Here is a 20,739-nt window from a genome sequence, read left to right on the forward strand (position 1 = left end):
ACAGTTGTGCCTCCTAACACAGAAAATATGGCATTGGGCGATTCACAACCACATTCGCCTAATAGCACAATTTATTCCAGGGATTCAGAACCAGTTGGCAGACAATCTCTCTCGATCACCAACAAACCCACAAATGGGAAATTCACCCCCAAATACTAAACAATTACTTTCAAATTTGGGGAACACCTCAAATAGATCTATTTGCAACAAAGGAAAACTCAAAATGCCAAAACTTCGCATCCAGGTACCCACAAGATCAATCCCAAGGCAATGCTCTATGGATGAACTGGTCAGGGATCTTTGCATACGCTTTTCCCCCCTCTCCCTCTCTTTCCATATGTAGTAAACAGGTTGAGTCAAAACAAACTCAAACTCATACTAATAGCACCAACATGGGCGAGGCAACCTTGGTACACGACACTACTAGACCTCAGTAGTACCTCATGTCAAACTACCCAACAAACCAGATCTGTTAACACAACACAAACAACAGATCAGACATCCAAATCCAGCATCTTTGAATCTAGCAATTTGGCTCCTGAAATCCTAGAATTCGGACACTTGCACCTCACACAAGAATGTATGGAGGTCATAAAACAAGCTAGGAAACCTACCACTAGACACTGCTACGCAAACAAGTGGAAAAGATTCGTGTATTACTGCCAGAATAATCAAATTCAGCCATTACACGCATCTCCAAAAGATATAGTAGGATATTTACTACATTTGCAAAAATCAAATCTAGCTTTCTCTTCCATAAAAATACATCTCACCGCAATATCAGCTTACCTACAAATTACTCATTCAACTTCACTATTTAGAATACCAGTCATTAAAGCGTTTATGGAAGGCTTAAAGAGAATCATACCACCAAGAACACCACCTGTTCCTTCATGGAACCTCAACATTGTCTTAACAAGACTCATGGGTCCACCTTTCGAGCCCATGCATTCTTGTGAAATGCAATACTTAACGTGGAAAGTTGCATTTTTGATTGCCATCACATCTCTAAGAAGAGTGAGCGAGATTCAAGCATTTACCATACAAGAACCATTTATTCAGATACATAAAAATAAAGTCGTTCTAAGATCAAATCAAATTTTTTTACCAAAGGTTATCTCACCGTTCCACTTAAATCAAACAGTAGAATTACCAGTGTTCTTCCCACAACCAGATTCTGTAGCTGAAAGAGCACTACATACATTAGACATCAAAAGAGCACTAATGTACTACATTGACAGAACGAAACTAATTAGAAAAACAAAACAACTATTTATTGCCTTTCAAAAACCTCATACAGGAAATCCAATTTCAAAACAAGGCATTGCTAGGTGGATAGTTAAGTGTATTCAAACCTGCTATCTTAAAGCAAAGAGAGAGCTGCCTATTACACCAAAGGCACACTCAACCAGAAAGAAAGGGGCTACCATGGCCTTTCTAGGAAATATTCCAATGAACGAAATATGTAAAGCAGCAACATGGTCTACGCCTCATACATTTACCAAGCTCTACTGTGTAGATGTGTTAACTGCACAACAAGCCACAGTAGGTCAGGCTGTACTAAGAACATTATTTCAAACTACTTCAACTCCTACAGGCTGAACCACCGCTTTTGGGGAGATAACTGCTTTCTAGTCGATGCACAGCATGTGTATCTGCAGCTACACATGCCATCGAACGGAAAATGTCACTTACCCAGTGTACATCTGTTCGTGGCATGAGTCGCTGCAGATTCACATGCGCCCACCCGCCTCCCCGGGAGCCTGTAGCCGTTTAGAAGTAGATCTTGAACATTTGTACATTTGTAAATATATTACTTTAACCTTTATTATGTACATACGTATTCATTCCATTGCATGGGCACTATTACTAACATACACAACTCCTACCTCACCCTCTGCGGGGAAAACAATCTAAGATGGAGTCGACGCCCATGCGCAATGGAATCGAAGTGGGAGGAGTCCCTCGGTCTCGTGACTCGAAAAGACTTCTTCGAAGAAAAACAACCTGTAACACTCCGAGCCCAACACCAGACGGCGGACTGTGCACAGCATGTGAATCTGCAGCGACTCATGCCACAAACAGATGTACACTGGTAAGTGACATTTTCCATATATATATATATATATATATATATATGAAATATGTGTGTGTGTATGTATGTTCGGTGGCATGTGTAGCTGCAGATACACATGCAGTGCATTATATTTCTGCCATCTAATGTTGGGCTGGGAGTGTTACAAGTTGTTTTTCTTCGAAGAAGCGTTTCGAGTCACGGGATCAAGTGACTCCTCTTCGGGTTCCATTGCGCATGGGCATCGACTCCATGTTAGTTTGTTTTCTTTCCGCTGTCTGGTTCAGACATGTTTCCTTCAAAACACATTCAAAATAACAATCGCTCCCCATGCTCCCCAGCATGCTAAAACATGCTGATCTCATATTTAATGAGCCAGTTAAAGCAAGGATAATTACTCCCAGGATAGAGAAAAAATACGAACCGCCTCCCTCTGACCCTGATTACATAACTCAACAAATCCCTCCAGATTCTGTAGTAGTAAGCGATGCCAGAAAAAGGGAAAACTCAGTCATCAGGTGATGCACCCCCACCAGATAAAGAAAGCAGGAAATTTGATGCTGAAGGTAAGAGTTGCATCACAGGCAGCGTATCAATGGAAGAAAGCCAACTCACAGGCGTTGTTGGCTAGATACGACAGGGCCCATTGGGATGAGATGCAAGACCTAATTCAGCATCTCCCCAAGGAACATCAAAAAAGGGCACAGCAATAGTGGAGGAAGGGCAGACCATCACCAATAATCAGATTAGGTCTACCCTAGATGCAGCAGACACAGCTGCCAGGAGTGTCAACACTGCTGTGACAATAAGGAGGCATGCATGGCTCAGGTCCTAGGGTTTTAAACCTGAAATCCAACAAGCGGTGTTAAATATGCCGTTCAATAAAAAACTACTTTTCGGCCCAGAAGTTGACACTGCAATTGAGAAATTGCGCAAAGATTCAGACACCGCAAAATATATGGGTGCACTATACACCACATCATACAGGGGATCCTTTCGGAAACCTCAGTTTAGAGGAGGATTTAGAACTCAAACAGCAGAGGCATCCACATCGCAGGCAAAACCAACCTGCCAACCACAATACCAACAAGGTGGCTTTAGGGGCACATATAGGGGGCAGTATCCCACAAGTAGACTGAAGTTTCAAACTTCTAAACAAACTCCACAGCACCCTAAGCAGTGACTTGGCTTATCCCCTTCCACTCCACACCTCTCTTGTGGGGGGAAGACTGCAACAGTTCCACACCAATTGGCAAAACATTACCACACACAATTGGGTACTATCAATTCTCCGCAATGGTTACTGCCTAGAATTGATAGAAACTCCCCTAAACATTCCATCAAAACAACACAAACTATCTACAGAACACATCCATCTGTTACAGGAAGACGTCAAATCTCTATTACTCAAACAAGCAATAGAAGCCGTCCCACAAGATCAAGTAGGGACAAGAGTTTAGTGTCTGTACTTCCTGATTCCTAAATAAAATGGCACCCTCAGACCAATATTAGATCTCTGGACCCTCAATCTTTACATCCTGTCAGAACATTTTCACATGGTAACTCTTCAAGATGTTATCCCACTACTCCAAAAACACGATTTCATGGCAACATTAGACCTCAAAGATGCGTATTTTCATATACCCATCCATCCGGCGCACAGAAAATATCTCAGGTTTGTCATTCAAGGAAAGCACTATCAGTTCAGAGTGTTGCCCTTCGGAATAACAAAAGCACCAAGGGTATTCACAAAGTGCCTAGCGGTAGTCGCAGCCAACCTACGAAGACAACATATACATGTCTTTCCATATCTAGATGATTGGCTAATAAAATCAAACAGTCATACGCAGTGCCAAAACCATACGCATTACGCTATACAAACCCTGCACATGCTAGGGTTCTCAAATTACCAAAAATCGCATCTACAACCTGTGCAAATACAACATTATCTGGGTGCAATACTAACCACTCAAAAAGCGATAGCATGTCCAAATACGGAAAGAATACAAGCATTCCAAAACATGATCACACAGATACTGACAAATCAACAGTACACTGTCAGATTTTTCATGAAAACTTTAGGGATGATGGCATCATGTATTGCAATTGTTCCACATGCAAGAATAAACATGCGGCCTTTATAACAGTGCCTTGCAAGACAATGGTCACAGGCACATGGTCAACTTCAAGATCTAGTGTTGATAGACCGCCAAACACACACCTCGCATCACTGGTGGAATTCCACAAATTTAAACAAAGGGTGGCCATTTCAGGACCCTGTGCCTGCCTCAAGCCATTCTTACAACTGATGTATCAATGATTCGATGGGGAGCACACCTCAACAATCACAACATTCAGGGACAATGGGACAACAAACACTAACAACTTCACATAAATCACTTAGAATTGCTAGCTGTATTCCTAGCACTAAAAGCCTTTCAACCACTTCTCGTTCACAAACACATTCTCATCAAAACAGACAATATGACAACAGTGTACTACCTGAACAAACAGGGAGGAACCCGCTCATCACAACTTTGTCTTCTAGCACAAAAAAATTGGCATTGGGCAATTTTCAACAACATTCACCCTGTAGCACAGTACATTCCAGGGATTCACAGTCAATTAGCAGGCGGTCTCAGCTGGGATCATCAGTAAACACACGAGGGGGAAATTCACCCCAGGGTACTTCACAAGTACTTTCGCCAATGGGGAACACCAGACCTAGATCTATTCGCCACCAGCCAGAACGCAAAATGACAAAACATCGCATCCAGGTTCCCACACCCTCTATCCAAGGGCAATGCTCTATGGATCAACTGGTCAGGAATATTTGCTTATGTTTTTCCCTCTCTCATTCCATTTCTGGTCAACAAACTGCGTCAAAACAAACTCATACTTATAGCGCCAACGTGGACAAGTCAACCATGGCACACAACATTGTTAGACCTGTCACTAGTACCACATATCAAGCTACCAAACAGGCCGGCACTGGTGACACAAAACAAACAACTTATCAGGCACCCCAATCCAGCAATACTCAATCTAGCTCCTGAAGTCTTAGAGTTTGGATATCTACATCTTCCACCAGAATGTATGGAAGTAATTAAACAAGCAAGAAAACCCACTACCAGGCAGTGCTATGCAAACAAATGGAAAAGGTTTGTCTTTTACTGCCAATCCGAACACATCACACTTCTTTCTGCATCCATAGAAGACATTGTAGGTTACTTACTTCATATACAAAAAGCAAATTTAGCTTTTTCATCCATTAAAATACATCTCACAGCTATTTCAGCCTATGTACAAAATATACTAAACAAGTCTCTATTTAGAGTCCCTGTCATCAAAGCCTTCATGGAAGGACTAAAACTTATCATACCTCCAAGAACACCACCAATGCCTTCATGGAATCTCAATATTGTACTCACACGGCTCATGGGTCCACCGTTTGAACCCATGCATTCATGTCAGATTCTATATCTAACTTGGAAAGTAGCATTCCTCATCGCATTCACTTCATTACGAAGAGTTAGTGAAATACAAGCATTCACTATTGAACAACCCTTTATACAAGTACACAGAGATAGTCGTACTTTGCACAAACCCAAAATTCTTACCTAAGGTCGTCTCACCATTTCATATAAATCAAACAGTGGAACTTCCCGTCTTCTTCCCACAGCCAGACTCAGTAGCAGAGACAGCGCTACATACATTAGACATTAAAAGAACTTTAATGTATTACATTGACAGGACAAAATCATTAAGGAAAACTAAACAGTTATTTTTCGCATTCCAAAAACCCCATACTGGTAATCCTATCTCAAAACAAGGAATAGCCAGATGGATAGTGAAGTGCATCCAAACCTGTTACCTAAAAGCAAAAAGACAGCTATTAGTAACACCAAAAGCGCACACCACCAGGAAGAAAGGAGCAACAATGGCATTTCTAAGGAATATACCAATGACAGAAATCTGTAAAGCGGCCACTTAGTCAACACCCCATACGTTTACCAAGCATTACTGTGTAGATGTGTTAGCAACACAACAAGCCACAGTAGGACAGGCTGTACTAAGAACACTATTTCAAACAACTTCAACTCCTACAGGCTAACCACCGCTTATGGGAGGATAACTGCTTTGTAGTCTATGCATAGCATGTATATCTGCAGCTACACATGCCATTGAACGGAAAATGTCACTTACCCAGTGTACACATGTTTGTGGCATGTTCCGCTGCAGATTCACATGTGCCCTCCCTCCTCCCCGGGAGCCTGTAGCCGTTTAAGTTACATTTAAATTTGTACAAATGTGTATATATATCTCTATTCCATTGCATGGACATCTTTCTTTACACACTATCACTCCTACCTTACCCTCTGTGGGAAAACAATCTAAGATGGAGTCGATGCCCATGCGCAATGGAAGCGAAGAGGAGTCGTCACTCGATCCCGTGACTCAAACGCTTCTTCGAAGAAAAACAAATTGTAACACTCCGAGCCCAACACTAAATGGCAGAAGTATAATGCAGAGCATGAGAATCTACAGCGGAACATGCCACGAACAGATGTACACTGAGTAAACGACATTTTCCATATATATATATGTTTATACATGCGTGTATCTGTGTGTGTGTGTGTGTATATATATATATATATATGTGTGTATATACCCAAGGCAGGGTGCATTATATTTTATGTGAGGACATATCTGCATGAGCAGATACACCCCTGTGATGTCTAGTTCTATTTCTAGATATTTCAAGTGGTCAGTAAACCAACTTAGAACATGTACTGGACACAAGTTACCCAGCCACATGATAGCTGTATGGAAAATAATGGTGTTTGGTATCAAATACCTCATCATAATAAATCAATAGTGATGCCTATGTTAGATTTATTATGACATGTACGAAGAGGGCACCTTAGAAGTGCCCCCCCCCCCCCCCCCACCCCGAAACCAACTAGCCCTTTAGTGTACTGACTAGTATCAACCAGTATGCTAACATACGTTTTTGAGCCCTTGGAGGTGAGAGCCCCTGTCTGAGGTCAGAAACAATGCCTGTTCTGGCAGGAGGTGTTATCACGGCTAGTAAATCTGCATACCAAGGCCTGGGACTTCAAAGTCCCTGCTCCTTTGATAAACAAGCCCAGCTTCTCTCAGACCTGGGAGAGGCAACATCCTGCCCTGAGGCTCATTTGGCACCAGGACAGGTGGGAAATTAGCCAGGAGGTGTGTTATACTCTCAGGCTAGTCATTCCACTGGGGTGGGCTACCTCAAGTGAATACAGAAAGGAGAATTCTATCTTGTGTATGGTGAAGTTAGTGACTCTGGAACAGGATGATGCCTATTTCCCCACAGGAAGTGGTCATCTAGGGGGTGTAGTGAGCCCAAGGGTAAGTAGTCCATTGCAACTACCCTTCGCTCCCCTGAACGCCCCTAAATTGAGCATTTAGGTGGCCCCCTGACACAATGAAATCAGACTTGAGTACTGGGAATGAGGAAAAAAGGACTGAAGAGAGCGAGAACTGAAGACCTGCACTGAAGATTGATGCAAAACCCTACCAGGCTGCTTGCACTTTTACAGTCGCTGGGACTGACTTCACAGAGAGTTGGCCATCCTCCCCAAAACCCTTGGAGGACCGTGCAGCACCTCATTAAGAAGAAAAGATCTCCTTTGCCACAGAGGAGCTGCTTCCCTGCCTCTGTAGGCACCGCTTGCTAAGTCTGGTACTGTAAACTGCTGGCCATCGGGGCCCACCAAGGGAATGATGAGGCAAGAAAATATAGTTTGGAGCTCAGAAGGTCAACCCCACCACTTCACCAAAGTCCCGAGATTCTAATCTCTCCTGGAATTTCCCTACCCCTAGTACTGAAGCAACCAAGGCTTGTTGGTGGGCCAACCCCGACTACAACCGCACCATAGCAGACCTACCGTAGAGGGATGACTAGATCCACAAGGCCAGTCATGTGTGGCCCCACTGCCCTGGTTCCCCACTTCACGAGGTCACCAAGAGACAATGGGGGTCTTTGACCATTGCGACCTGCTGTGTCAAAACACCACTGCACCTTAGCCCCCAGCTCGAGTCCGAAAAAGGAGACACTGCCATCAGGGTCCATAGACCCTCAGAAGCTGAGCCCACCCGTGGGTTTGGCCAGACAAGTCCCCATTCACTGCTTGCAGCCTTTCTGCAGGGACCGATAACCAGAAGTGGCCCCCCGCAGTGTGCCCCCAACGGAGATCTTAGCACTGTACCAGTGTAGAAAAAGTGGACCAGTGTTTGCCTAAGTGCCTGAGCATCTGAAGGACTGAACCCACCTGTGGGTTCGCGAGGACTGGCCCATCCCTGCCCACAACCTGCTTGTCACCTCTTTGTCACAGGAGCGTTTTTTCATTGAAATCAACAGGGCACCTGACCTGGCTGAAAAGCACATGTGCACCCAGGCGCACCAGTGCCCCCTGAAGTGACCTTTTAGTGGTGCCTTGGACTTTACCCCATACTTGCGTTGACGCCAGAAGCTTGGTCCTGTATGTCACTTTTAAGCACCCATATGTAGTATATATATCCCTTTTCCCGTAAAATAACATTAACACATTAGTCAATACAATTGTATTTTCTGTATTTTTCAAATCTGCTAACTTAGAGTACTTACCCAATAACAAAGTTCTTGGTGTCAAAAAATGTCTAAAATATTTTTTCTAAATTGGTCTCGATTTTTCTCTGAGTGTCCCATTTACTCCAGTATTGGAACTTTCATAGATTCACATGCTTGAATCATTCCCTGTTGAGATGGGTGTCCCCGGTAGCTAAGAAAACACAATGTCCCCAAAGACATAATAGCCATAACATTAAAACTCTACATTTTAGTAATCTAGCCTTATGCAAAAAGGACGAAACTTTAGCCTCAGCCCCACCCTCTAGAACCCTCCTGAGAGAAGCTCCAGCACCTCAGATTTTCTACTGCACATCATGCTAGGGATTCTCCTCTAAGCTCTGCTCAGTTTGTTCTTGTGGAAGAAGACTGTCACTACATCTGATTTTCTACTAGGCTATTGAGTGTTTCTGATTTACTTCTGGAGCCTGCTTTACCTTCATAATGTCTGACAGAGAAAGTCTCTTTAGAGCCTGTAGTACTTGTGGGAAGAAAATGCTCCATTCAGAAGATCCTCATACAGATTGCATATATTGCCTCAATCCTGAACATTCTGCTACTGACTAAGGTATGTTGTACCTTGTCCTCAAAGACGTTAAAGAATAGAGAGGAAAGATTGTTAATATGGCCCCAGAAGCTTAAATGTAGAGTGAACCCTGTCTCAGATTCTGACAGTGAAGAGACTTCATGGTCTTCTAAAAGGTCGCAAAAGAGACAGATCACCTCATTCTGAAAAGGGGTCAAAACAACCCTCAAAGACTTTCAAAAAGACCTCACAGGGGTCTGGTGAAGGCCGCAGTCTCTCATCCTCACCTCAGGAGAGATCTTCCTCTGAGTCCAAGCATCGGCCTTCAACATCAAAGAAGGTGCCTAAACCTTCCTCAGATCATTCTACGCCTCCTCCAAAGGTTCTGACTGTGTTCAGAAGCCTTCTTCAGCTCCTAAAGACAGATTGTGGACGATTCCACCGTCTACGAGGTCATCGTCGTCGACACCCTCGTCAACGAGAATTTACACAGCGGCTGCATCGACAGTAACCAGTCTCTCGATGGTGGCTTCCTGCTCGTGGACGACATGCACGTCGATGGTAACGAAATCTAGACCGTTGACATTGAAGATCAAAATGTAATCGATGCTTCCAATGATGGTTCAGTCGACAACACCATTGTCGAGAATTTCTACGTCTACGCTATCGGCGGCGGCACCCTCAACATGGGCTGGTGCAATTGGGCTAATGGACACGACTTTGTCGACGGCACAGTTGTTGAGAAGAAAAACACTGTCCTTTTCTGGGAGAGGAGATATAACTCCAAGAGCTACATCCCCAAGTAAGGTTACACCGTTAATTCCAACTCATCTTTTGGAGGAAGATTCTGATGATGGGCCGTTTGAGGCAGCCCATAGCCCTTCCTAACTCCATGTTAAGTGTCAGGAGGATGAAGAGGAATATTAGCAGTATTCTCCTCAACGACAGCAGCTAAATATACCAGAGGATATGGTCTGTGTCCGAATTCCCTTATTTGATTTACAGCTTACCAAATTACAAAAAGAGGTTTCCATCAGTGCTACAATCGGACATTCAAACAGCGCCTCCTCCCTCGATGCCTGGCCCTCCAGCGCCACAGCCTAGGTTTGTTGTGTTATAGTCGTGTGCTTGAAACCAGCACGCGACTAGGAATAGAATTGTGAAGAGAGAATGTAGATTGGAAACGCAAGATTGCGGTTAGCTGGAGTATGAGAAAAACGTATTGACTGACTTGGGAATAAATGCTATGCTTCACATTACGTGGCTGGAGTTATCTTTACTAGGTTATCTCCTAGATCGGCCAGAAGTACTCTGCAAAGGTCTTTCATGCAGGTTACTGACTCCTCAGATGAGGAGAGAGGAGGAGGAGAGTTGCAGGATGCGAACTCTGATTGGGACAACTATGTATTGCTGACAACCTCATCTCCATCGCCTACTCCGGTGGATTCTCCCCCAGGAGATATTAGGGGTTTCCATAATCTGCTTGAGAGAGCAGCAAAGAGATTTGCATTCCCCATGCCATCTAAGCAGATGGATTGTTTTTTATATGACTTCAAGGAGCCTTATCAAAAAAAGTGTCTGCTCCGTACCCATAGTGGGCTACCTCAGGAGAAAAAGGTCTCAAAGTGATGAGAAATCCAGCTACGGTGATGGCAGTTTTGCCTAGATTGAAAAAATATATATAAGGCCCCAAAAGATGCCCCAGCGTGTCTAGTCAGTCACCCGACACCAGACTCGGTCATAACCCAGGCAGTGCAGAGGCTTTTAAAAAATCCATCAACTCCAATTTCAGCTAGTCCAGACAAGGAAGGGAGAAGGCTGGACAACATTGGAAAGCATTTCTCCTCCATGTCGGGTCTGATAGTAAGAGCAGCAAATTTGTTGGCAATCCTGGGGAAATATGACAGCTAGCTGTGGGTCGATATTTCCTCATAACTAGACCACCTTTTGAAAGACTCTAAGGTGGAGGTAAAGAAAATCCTCTTGGAGGGAGAGTGCACCTCAACAGAGGTAATAGACTGCGCCATGGATATAGCAACCACAGCTTTTCGGCATAGAGCTGGTGGGGCAGTGCTGCGGCGTCTGGCTTAGGGTGGCTTCCTTTCGTCCAGAGGTTCAGAAGAAGGTATTGGACCTCCCGTTTGATGGGGAAACTCTTTTCAGCAAGCATGTCGATAAGGCCCTACAAGCCATCAAAACAGATACACTGCAAGGTCCTTAGGACCCCTTCAATTTAAGAAGATGCCCCTTCGTGCCTCCAGAGGTCAAGGAGCTTTAGCATATTGAGGTGGTTACCAGAGCTTTTGTTACCCCTCCTATACTACACAGCAGTTCCTAACTCAATACTCTCAAAGGCAACCACCTCAGGCATCCTGTTCTATACCCCCGCAAAGGGGTAGACCGTGTCAGAGCAAAGAGGTGGTCAGACGTCGATGACATGTTCCAGGCTCCGGTTACAACCTTACCACAAATCCAGAAGATAGGTGGAAGGATATCACACTTCTGTTGGAAGTGGGAACAAATAACATCGGACGGGTGTGTTTTAAAGATTGTTCGATTTGGCCTTACTTTAGAGTTCATTTAATGCCCACCTTCTTGTCCTCCTCATACCTTCTTTCAGAAGCATCTAAAACATCTCCGGCTGGAGGTCGTGACCATGCTCAAGAAGGGAGCGATAAAGAGGGTTCCTTCTTCAGAAAAAGGCAGAGGTTTTTACTCCTGTTTCTTTACTGGTGCGCAAAAACCAGGAGTCTTGGCGTCCCATTCTCGATCTCAGGGACCTAAACAAATACCTCAAATATCAAACCTTTTGCATGGTCACATTGCAAGACATTCTCTGCAGGGATTATATGATGTCCCTGGATCTTCAGGACACCTTCTTTCATATTCCGATTTTACCTGCCCACAGGAAATATCTGCATTTCACAGTAGCCAGCAGCCATTTCCAATTCAGGGTTCTTCCATTTGGCCTGAAGTCTGCCCCCAGAATCTTTACAAAGTGCCTATTTCCGGTAGCGGCTTTCCTGAGAAAGAAAAAACTGCACATTTTTCCCTACTTAGATAATTGGCTAATAAAAGCTCGGTCGTATCAGGAAGCTCACAACTCAACAAGGGCTTGCATAGCATTATTTGACGAGCCGGGCCTTACTCAATCAAAACTATTCGAACATATTGCTAGCCTTTTTAGGGGCAAAAATCGACACCATCAGAGACCAGGCTTTTCTTTCAATGGAGAGGCAAGCAATACTCATTTATCTAACAAAGTACAAAGAATAAAGTCTTCCTGTGCGCATATACAAGTCGCTTCTGGGGATGATGTTGTCTTGCATACAGTTAGTCCCCTTTTGTCGACTGAGAATGTGTCCCCTGCAGGCGGAACTGTATCTTCAGTGGATACAGAGAGAAGGCTCATTCAACAATTTAATCACAGTAACTCCTCGAATGATTCAAGGGCTCCACTGGTGGAAAGACCAGTTGAACATCGTAGTCTGTCTTCCTTTCCTACCTCCTTATTCTCCATTTGTCATCACCACAGGTGCCTCCCTAGAGGGGTGGGGAGCTTCAGATCAGTGGAAAGTAGAGTAACTCCTTCGGGAAATATCACATCCATTTCCTCAAGTTGAGAGCGGGTTTTCCTGGCCCTGCAAGCTTTCCTACCAAGAATAAGACTCCTCAGTTTTCATAAGAACAGACAATACTGCAGCAATGCATTATTTAAACAAGCAAGGGGGAACAAAATATCTTCTCCTATCTCGGGAATCGCAGACTATTTGGAACTTGGCCATTCGGAATGGTATCAGTCTACGAGCAGAACATCTGCCAGTAAGGCAGAATGATACAAGAGACACTCTCAGCAGGCTGACGTCCTCCTGTCACGAATGGGAGCTGAACCAGGAGGTGCTCAACCAAGGAGGTGGGGGAAACCCAAACTGGATCTCTTTGCAACTCCAAGTGCCGCTTTTACGCAAGTTGGGTTCAGCAGTCGGGCTCTTGGGGAGAATGTGTTTTCGATGGCATTGTGCGGAATATTTGTCTATGCTTTTCCACCCATTCCCCTGATCTCAAGAGTACTTGCAAAGATCAAAAGAGAGCATTGCAGGCTCATCCTGATAGCTGTTTTGGCCTTGCCAACATTGGTTCTCAGAACTCCTCCTCCTCTCAGAGAAGGACCACATTCCACTGAAAGTATCACCACAGCTCTTGACGAGGGTCAGGTTTTACATCCGAACCCCAGATCACTCAAATTATCGGCCTGGCTCCTGAACACAATGAGTTCGCCCATTTAAATAGCCACCCTGAATGTTGGAATATTCTTGCAAAAGCCAGAGCAGATAGCACCAACAAATCGTACTCTTTAAAAAAGGAAAAGGTTTTGTTTGTGGTGTCAGAAATAGCAGATTGATCCGCTGTTATCACCCCCAGAGCGAATATTGCTGTACCCCCCATCTGGCATCCACTGGCTTGGCGCATGCATCCATCAGGGTGCACTTGGCGGCTATATCTCGCTTCAGACGTTTGCCGGCATCGCCATCTCTGTGGCCTTCTTGATGGGTCAAACAATTCCTCAAAGGGCTCTTTTGAGTTTTTCCACCAGTAAGGCCTCCTCCACCGTCTTGGCAACTCAACATGGGTCTTGTTCAGCTTATGAAACACCCATTTGAACCAATACACAGAGGGAATTGAAAGCACTTATTGTGGAAAGTAGCTCTTTTGCTAGCCCTTACTACTTCTAGACGGGTCAGTGAGATCCAGGCATTGACCATTCAGGAGCCTTTCCTTCAGTTTAAACAGGATAGAGTGATACTTCGTACAAACCCCGAGGTTGTTCCAACGGTGCCATCAGACTTTCATATTAACAAACCGTTGATTTTGAAATCTTACTTTTCGAACCAGACATCTCTGGCGGAAAGAACTCTGTATTCGTCAGACAGCAGAAGAAATCTCAAATTTCACTTGTAAAGAACCCAGCGTTTTTAGAAAGACTACTCAATTGTTCGCCGCGTATAGTGCCCCAAGGAAGGGACAGGCCCTTTCCAAGCAGACTATAGCCAGGTGGCTAGTAGCTGCTATAAACGTTTGCCATCAAGCTACTGGTAAGCCTTTACATTCTTTGGTAAGAGCACACTCTACGAGATCTGTCTCAGCGTCCATGGCACTGTTTGCAGGTGTACCCCTGCAGGACATTTGCAGAGCAGCCACCTGGAAGAGTACTCACACGTTTACGAAGCACTACTGTCTGGATGCCCTAAGGGAGATGTGGCAGTTGGTCAGGCAGTCCTGCGACATCGGTTCCAGTAATGGTGAGCTCATTTTACCTCCCTCCATCCTTCTTTTCTGCTATGCACATTGCATGATTTGATCTTTATATATTTCATTTGCATATACCTTTCATAGTATATAAATACGTATACAAATAGATGATACTATCTTTATTGAATGTAATGCTTTCATGTTATGATGGATAGCTCAGTGATCTCTCATTAATTTGAATGATGTAAAGTCAATGCAATGTGCTCTGAATACTGCTTTATAGTCTCATTCAAGCATGTGACTCTATGAAAGTTTCAATACTGGAGTAAGAATATAAGTTACTTACCTGTAGCTATAGTTCTCCAGTATTGGAATCTTTCATAGATTCACATGTGACCCTCCCCGGGGGAAGCTCACCTTCAATATCTTTTGTTCAGCCTTTAACATGCGCACTAGTGCTTAAAAAATCTGAGGTGCTGGAGCTTCTCTCAGGAGGGGGCTACAGGGTGGGGCACTCTGATTGGCTGAGACTCAAGTTTAGCCCTTTTTGCATAAGGACTTGGATAGATTACTAAAATGTAGCGTTTTAATGTTATGGCTATTATGTGTATGGGGACATTGTCTTTTCTAAGGTTCCAGGGACTCCCATCTCTACAACGGGGAATGATTCAAGCATGTGGATCTATGAAAGATTCCAATGCTGGAGAACTATAGTTGCAGGTAAGTAACTTATTTTCTTATTGACTGTGTTCAACAAATACTTATCACTGCCCTCTGATAAGACTTAACTGCTTGACCACACAATCACAAAATCTCTCTTTAGTGGTAATTATTGTAACCCCTGTAAGCCAAAATGAGTCGCCCTGGACTATCTGCATAGAGTCCCCTTACACTGGTACACTACATAGCCAACTTCCTACAATGGTGTGAAAATAATGTGCACGTTTCCACACTTGCTCAATCTTTCCTTTTAATGGGGAAAATAACATGTCCTGTCAGTGGTACAGGTAATTTTATGCTCCTTGCTTCTCTAATTTAGAAAACAGTCAAATATTTTCTTTGAAATAATTTGTCTAAAACCTAGTAATCTGCTTTTACATATGATTTAGACCTAGAGTGGCAGGCAGATACACTTTCCTTCATCCCAATGCATCCTAGACGATATGCTTTTCTTTCACTTAATTGTGACCGTCAGTCACTGCTGTTGGAATCACTATTTTGTTAGAAAAATTGGGTTAACCATTGACCACAGAACAATATGCCTCTTAAATCTAATCAGTATGTTACTTTGTTGCATTGGATTTTTTTTTTTTACTTTAGCTAATATTGGCGAAGTAAAAAAAATTTTTTTTTAAATCTTAACTTTGCAGTCCTTAGAAGAATGAAGAAACGAGAAAAGCAAAAGAAAAGGAAAGCATACGAGCCCAAGCTGACACCTGAAGGTGAGGGTTGGTTAATTTGTATCTTAGCTGGAATTACTGTTGAAAATATAGAAACTGAAAATAGCCTTTTGGAATAGAATTAAAGTTTTTATAGCACTTAAAAACAAGTTAAGATCTAAGATGCTTTGTATTTTTTATCTCATTTTAATAATGTTTCATTCAGCTTTTCATATCCATTATTAGGGATGCCTTTGATTACCTATTTGTGACAATCTGTATTGTGATATTTAGTTTGTCTACTATTAACCCCTACTTTTATATTACTAAAGTAAATTGTTTTTTTCTAGAAGTAGATCTAAATTATTAAAAAATTCTTTTTTTCCTGCTAAAGTTCATTTTAAAAACAAGTTGGCAACTATTTGCAGTAGAAAGAATTTTCCTACAATGTGTAAAAAGAAATAAAATCAAAATGTTGATATTGCTTCTACTCCATGCCTTCTAACTCTATGCTGCAAACACCTCTAGCTGTCTGTTTCCAGATGCATTATTTTTCCACGCGTAACATGTACTTAAAGTATTCTTGAGTCAGCATCTTCCTCATGATTGGATGGTTTGTGTCTTGGATGTCTGCTCTTGGTTTGAGAGTTTACCTCACCGATTGAGCATTTTCTACCCAGGAGCATTTTTATCTCAGTGTGCCAGTTCGAGGAGTCTTATCCTTCTACTGCTAATTTCAGGGATCTTCTTTTACTTTTAAAGCATGATGGGGAGTGCTTGTTTTTCTTTACTCTCTCCCCCCCACTTGTTCCTGCACCATCCTCTCAACCCGTGCGCTATCATTTAATTCCCTTCCCATATGTTTTCCATCTCGCACATGTTTTTTAAAAATTGTATTTATTTTTACAAGGACCATGCAGTTGCAAAACACTGCCTGGCTGTGCCCTGACGTTTTTTATGCTGGCACGCACTTTTATTTTTTCTTTTAATTTGCTGTTAACATGGTCGTGTGCCATGTTAGAACAGTAAATTAAAATTAATAAAATAGCTGACTTTTAGAGTCACAGCAAATACATGTGTCATAATGCATGCTTTACTGTTCAGCAGCCATCTTGGAATGGGTTTTTTAATAGAAAACTGATTCCATAGTTGCTGGTCATGCGTGTGCCTGTTGCGGGCCATGCTTTGACATGCAAATACTGTGATAAACCACTCACTTAATAGCATTAGTAATAGTTTTTTTGCCAATGTTCCTAATCTCTAATCTAATATACAAATATATATTTGTTAGAAATGATGGATTCCTCAACTTTCAAAAGGTTTACTGCTTCTGTGGAGACTATTCTAGATAATTTAGAAGATGTGGATTTTTCTGCGTTTGGTAAGTGAGTTTTTCCTTTAAGTATTTTTTATTTAGTCTTTTATGTTCAGTGATTCAATCTTGGGATTTGCTTACCTTTATATGTTCAGTGTGTATATAATCAGCATTTCTTACAATGTCGTATTTCAGTATTTGTGTCTGACTATGCAGTCTGTCTCAGCCTGTCCAATAATTTAAAGTATACATTACGATATAGACGTTAAATGCAGAACTTTTTAATTTTAACATTCTTTTATAAAATTTATGTTTTTGATAATCTTATTGCCATTGAGTTCACGTTGTGCTCTACGAGAATCTGTCTATTTTTCAAGAAGTATTTTTGTAAACTGTAATTGTTTGGACATGGATCATCTCCATGATGTTAAGATGCTGTATAATCAGTCGAGCCCACCCTGATTTTTAGAATTTTTCCTTCAGTGGCTCTACAGTCTGAAAAACCTTTTGAACCTATACCACTCAAAGTGCAGATCAGAAGCCCACCTGTAGAAAAAAGCTACACCTAAAGTACCTCCAGTTAGTTATGGTGGCTTTTGTTCAAGGGTATGAGGTGGTAGGAGGTTTTGGCAACAGATTCTAGTTCACGTTTAAATGATTTTATATTTGTAACCCAGTTTCAGAGAATTCCATGCTTAGTTGCTTCTGTAGAGACCTGACCAGTCTCCCATTAACGGTGCCATTGCCTAACCTAATGTGGTGTGTTTTTGTGTAGATTAGTGGGTGTGTGAACAGTACCTATCCCTGCCATTGTTAAAGCTGAGCTCCCCATTACATGGTGAGCCCCTTCCTTACCATTATTTTGCTGGCTTTCACTTAAAACAGAAGTCGGTGGTTTAATCAGTCTGCCCCTAATCAAGAAAATTACTGTTCAGTTCTGACCAGTTTTGACTTGATCTTGAAAAGCCCATTGTGCCCTGAGTGTCTGCATTAAGATAGGCCACTTTTCTCTTATTTAAGGCTGAGCAGTGACTGGTGTTGGTGGCGGTGATAATGCATGGCCATATACCTCTCTGCTTTACTCTGAAGCTTGCATGCTTCTGCTTCTCCCCCATTAAATTCCCCATTAATTGGGATCCTTTGCCTATATGTTAGAGACTTGTATGGAGTGCAATTGTTATGTTTGGTATTTATGGTGAATTGTGGGGTCCGTTGTGACCCTCTTTGTGCAGCACAAGATTTTTCACTTTGTGAGGGCTGGCTGTGTCCATCTGTGTCCTTTTGCTGTCCCCTCTATGAAACTTATTGTTCGATGGCATCTGTCGCTGTAGATACACATGTTCTGCATAGCTCGCCATCTGGTGTTGGGTCGGAGTGTTACAAGTTGTTTTTCTTCGAAGAAGTCTTTCGAGTCACGGGACCGAGTGACTCCTCCTTTTGTCTCCATTGCGCATGGGCGTCGACTCCATCTTCGATTGTTTTCTTTCCGCCATCGGGTTCGGACGTGTTCCTGTCGCTCCGAGTTTCGGAACGGAAAGTTAGTTAGTATCGGAAGATTTTCGTCGGTATTGTTGCGTTCGGGATCGGCGTAGTTAGAGTCAACACCGCATCGAAGATCGACGCGCTCCGGTGCCCTTCGGGGTAGTTTCGATCCCCCGTCGGGGCCTGATCGGCCCGACCGCGTGTCGAACAACGTCGATGGAACGGACCCCGTTCCGTTTTTGTCCCAAATGCCACAACAAATACCCGTATACAGACCAACATTTGGTCTGTAACCTGTGCCTGTCGCCTGAGCACAGTGAAGAGACTTGCGAGGCCTGTCGTGCGTTCCGGTCCCGAAAGACACTCCGTGACCGTCGAGCCAGGAGACTTCAGATGGCGTCCACGCCGACAGCGCACCGAGAGTTCGAGGAACAAGAGGAAGAAGAAACCTTTTCGATCCACGAATCGGACTCCGAGGAATTCGACGATCAAAGAACCGTGAGTAAGACGTCGAAAACAACACAGAAGAAAAGTGACAAGGCCCAGGGGACGCCACTGCCACCAGGCCATGGCTCCACCCTTAAATTCGGTGACCGACCATCGGCACCGAAAAAGGCCAAAACAGTGCCGAGATCGTCCGACTCCGGTCGAGACACCGGCACGCAGCCTTCTCGGGATCGAGAAAGTGCTGGAGAAAAGCAACGACACCGAGATAGCGGTGTAGAAGCAGCTCAACGCCGAGACAGCGGCACCGACTAAGATCGACGCTGAGAGGTTTCGACGCCAAAAAAGAAAAAAGCTACCTCGGAGCCGAAAAGAGATACAGGCAGGGTTTTGGTGCCGAAACAACCCGTAACCGACCCAGGTCCAGGCTCTTATACAGAGGAACAATCACTGTCCTCTCAGATGCGAAAGCATAGTGTAGGAAGTTGGCTCTGTATGTGCTATTTCAAAGTAAGGAATAGCATGCACAGAGTCCAAGGGTTCCCCTTAGAGGTAAAATAGTGGTAAAAAGAGATAATACTAATGCTCTATTTTGTGGTAGTGTGGTCGAGCAGTAGGCTTATCCAACGAGTAGTGTTAAGCATTTGTTGTACATACACATAGACAATAAATGAGGTACACACACTCAGAGACAAATCCAGCCAATAGGTTTTTATATAGAAAAATATCTTTTCTTAGTTTATTTTAAGAACCACAGGTTCAAATTCTACATGTAATATCTCATTCGAAAGGTATTGCAGGTAAGTACTTTAGGAACTTCAAATCATCAAAATTGCATGTATACTTTTCAAGTTATTCACAAATAGCTGTTTTAAAAGTGGACACTTTTCACAGTTCCTAGGGGAGGTAAGTATTTGTTAGGTTAACCAGGTAAGCAAGACACTTACAGGGCTTAGTTCTTGGTCCAAGGTAGCCCACCGTTGGGGGTTCAGAGCAACCCCAAAGTCACCACACCAGCAGCTCAGGGCCGGTCAGGTGCAGAGTTCAAAGTGGTGCCCAAAACGCATAGGCTAAAATGGAGAGAAGGGGGTGCCCCGGTTCCGGTCTGCTTGCAGGTAAGTACCCGCGTCTTCGGAGGGCAGACCAGGGGGGTTTTGTAGGGCACCGGGGGGGACACAAGTCCACACAGAAATTTCACCCTCAGCAGCGCGGGGGCGGCCGGGTGCAGTGTAGGAACAGGCGTCGGGTTCGCAATGTTAGTCTATGAGAGATCTCGGGATCTCTTCAGCGCTGCAGGCAGGCAAGGGGGGGATTCCTCGGGGAAACCTCCACTTGGGCAAGGGAGAGGGACTCCTGGGGGTCACTTCTCCAGTGAAAGTCCGGTCCTTCAGGTCCTGGGGGCTGCGGGTGCAGGGTCTCTCCCAGGCGTCGGGACTTTAGGTTCAAAGAGTCGCGGTCAGGGGAAGCCTCGGGATTCCCTCTGCAGGCGGCGCTGTGGGGGCTCAGGGGGGACAGGTTTTGGTACTCACAGTATCAGAGTAGTCCTGGGGTCCCTCCTGAGGTGTTGGATCGCCACCAGCCGAGTCGGGGTCGCCGGGTGCAGTGTTGCAAGTC

At 43.8% G+C, this 20,739-nt stretch overlaps 1 protein-coding gene across 17 annotated transcripts in view; it reads left to right on the forward strand.

The window, feature by feature from the left end:
* Positions 1 to 20,739, forward strand: part of NIPBL (NIPBL cohesin loading factor) — a 1,341,000-nt gene that overhangs the window by 498,756 nt on the left and 821,505 nt on the right. For all 17 annotated transcript variants that reach the window (XM_069221119.1, XM_069221174.1, XM_069221201.1 and 14 more), the window contains 2 exons: positions 15,876 to 15,947; positions 17,176 to 17,265. In XM_069221119.1, coding sequence (XP_069077220.1) covers positions 15,876 to 15,947; positions 17,176 to 17,265 — 162 coding nt within the window. The remainder of the gene's footprint in view (positions 1 to 15,875; positions 15,948 to 17,175; positions 17,266 to 20,739) is intronic.

Source organism: Pleurodeles waltl, chromosome 1_1 (assembly GCF_031143425.1).
Source record: "Pleurodeles waltl isolate 20211129_DDA chromosome 1_1, aPleWal1.hap1.20221129, whole genome shotgun sequence".
Taxonomy (NCBI): Eukaryota; Metazoa; Chordata; class Amphibia; order Caudata; family Salamandridae; genus Pleurodeles; species Pleurodeles waltl.